General features: G+C 43.5%; 1 protein-coding gene across 1 annotated transcript; it reads right to left on the reverse strand.

The window, feature by feature from the left end:
* Positions 1-437: 437 nt before the first annotated feature.
* On the reverse strand, positions 438-2,477 carry LOC107427653 (2-methylpropanoate--CoA ligase CCL4). Its single transcript, XM_016038036.4, has one exon. The coding sequence runs from the start codon at positions 2,353-2,355 to the stop codon at positions 676-678; it is 1,680 nt and encodes a 559-aa protein (XP_015893522.3). The 5' UTR covers positions 2,356-2,477; the 3' UTR covers positions 438-675.
* Positions 2,478-2,739: the final 262 nt, after the last annotated feature.

Raw genomic sequence — 2,739 nt, forward strand, 5'->3', positions numbered from 1 at the left:
TCTTTATTCTGTCATATTTTGGATATGTAGTTGTCAATTGGCTAAAGTCCAAGAGACAACGTTGTTTTGATTCACCCTAAAACAAAACAAAACAAAACAAAAAAAAAAAAAAAAAGAAAAAAAAAAATGAGAGAGACAACGTTGATTTTTTTATTTTTTATTTTTAACGTTGTTTATATATATACAGTTCGATGTTTTTTCCATGCAAAATGAAAAATATAGTAGAGTGTCATGTGCAAAATAAATATTACTAACATTAAAATATACCCATAAAAAAAGAAAAGAAAAAAAGATTGGTTTTACGATATTTTACTGTCAATTATCATATTGTTAAGTAGGCTTGGCGGAACAGCAAAAAAAAAAAAAATAAATAAAAAAGCAAAAGAATATAAGAAAATAATTTAATACATTATCTTCGTAAGGGAATAATAAGGATATGCACGCACGAAAATCAATTTGTGACCAGTCACCCTTTCATTTATTAGAAAAATAAGATTTAAAATTACAAAGTTGAAAAATAAAATTCAAATTCTACAAACATTTCAAACATTTTCTAGAACATTATTTTGTTTCGAAATTATCCAACTTAATTGGAAGACCGAGTCAAAGACGAGTTGATCACGGAGTGAACTCAACCGCAAATATGACTCACTGAACTGAACCAATGTCCTAATCCTATATCCGACCCCGTCTGGTTCCCGTGGAGCCCAGGGATTTTGCGGTTTCTCTGAGAATAAACTTCTGGATCTTTCCGGTGGAGGTCTTCGGAAGATCCTCCTTAAACACCACAGTTTTGGGCACCATATAGTGCGGCAATTTCTCTCTGCAAAATTCCGTTATCTCTTTCTCACTGGGTTTGTTTTCTCGGATCCTTTCCTTCAAGCTCACGAACGCACACGGCGTCTCTCCCCAGAAATCGTCCGGCCGAGCCACCACCGCTGCTTCTTTAATCGCCGGGTGCATATACAGCACCGATTCAACTTCCACGCTGCTCAGATTCTCTCCTCCGCTGATGATCACGTCCTTCGATCGGTCTTTTATCTCCAAATACCCGTCCGGATGCATCACCGCCATATCTCCGGTGAAAAACCAGCCGTCCTTCATGCACTTCGCTGTTCCGACGGGGTCTTTCAGGTAACCCAGCATCATACACCCTCCTCTCAATACTATTTCACCCAATGTCGAACCGTCCCGCTTCACGCTTTTACCCGTGTTCGGATCCAACACGTCGATCTGGGTCGTACCGGCTACCCTCACCCCTTGCCTCGCCTTCAACCTCGCTCTCTCCGACGCCGGCAATCGGTTCCACTCGCGTTTCCACGCGCACGACACGACCAGCCCCGCCGTTTCGGTTAGCCCGTAGCCGTGGCTCACCACGAAACCCAGAGACTCTGTACGGTGGAGCACCGCCGCAGGTGGTGGAGCTCCGGCGGTGCGGATGTTAACGGGGTTTCTAAGAGGTTCGTTGTCCGGGGAATTGGATAGCATGTTAAGCACCACAGGTGCACCGCACATATGGGTCACATTGTGGGCCCTGATCAGACGGTGGATGATCGCCGCATCGAATTTGCGGAGACAGATATTGGTCCCTCCAACAGCTGCCATACCCCACGGGAAACTCCAGCCGTTTGCGTGGAACATCGGTAAGGTCCACAGATATACGGGCTGTTTCGGTACAGCCCAATCTATCAGAGAATCAGCAGTGATGAGGAAAAGCCCTCTGTGACAGTGAACCACACCTTTTGGAGACGAAGTCGTCCCAGACGTGTAATTCAGTACTGCAGGATCCCACTCGCTCGTGGGTCGGACCCACTCAAACCCAGGAACACCACTCTCCACCAATTCCTCGTAACTACAAACAAAGTCAACGGCTGGTGATTCAGATAATGATGATGAAGACGAAGCCTCATCAGTATCATCGTCTATGAGGACGAGACGTGGGATTGGACTTCCAGGCGGGAACAAAGAGAGGGCTTCGTGGATGAGAGACTGAGAGAGCTGGTCCACGAAGACGAGCTTGGATTCGCTGTGACGCAGGAGTATGGAGACCGTACGTGGGTCCAGACGGAGGTTGATGTTGTTGAGGATAGCACCGGACATGAGAGCAGCGAAGTGGAGCTCGTACATGGCGGGGATGTTGGGGGCGAGGACGGAGACCACGTGGTCCTTCTTGATGCCGAGAGATTGAATGGAGGATGCCACGCGGAGGCATCTGAGGTGGGTCTGAGACCAGGTGTAGGTGGTGGTGTCGTAGACGATAGAAGGGCAATCTCCATGGACGGTAGCGGCTCTTTCAAGGAAGCCAAGTGGTGTTAAAGGAGATGAACTTGGAGCTGTCGGTTTTAGAGCTTGCATTGGATTTATGTGTCTGAGAGAGAAAAAAACTAAAAAGAGTATGTGTTTGTGTGCGTGATTAGTAAAGGTATAAAAGCTTCGGTGAAGATAAGATTGGGTTGTTAGCACTTGTTGTTACCCATATATATGTATATATATATATATAATTCTCCTAAACAAATTAGTTCATTGTACGAAATGAAAAGGATAAAAAATGAATGTAACATATACATGCATATAGCGTTTTTATATAGGCTTTTTATACAGTGCAGTTCGTCTATCCGTAGATTTGTATTAAAGATGATATTTAAAAAATAAAAAATATTGATTTTATTATATATGATAAAATTAATATTTTTTTAAAAAAATATTTATTTTAATACGGATCGGAATCCACTTACGACG

This window comes from Ziziphus jujuba, chromosome 9, assembly GCF_031755915.1.
Source record: "Ziziphus jujuba cultivar Dongzao chromosome 9, ASM3175591v1".
Lineage (NCBI taxonomy): Eukaryota > Viridiplantae > Streptophyta > Magnoliopsida > Rosales > Rhamnaceae > Ziziphus > Ziziphus jujuba.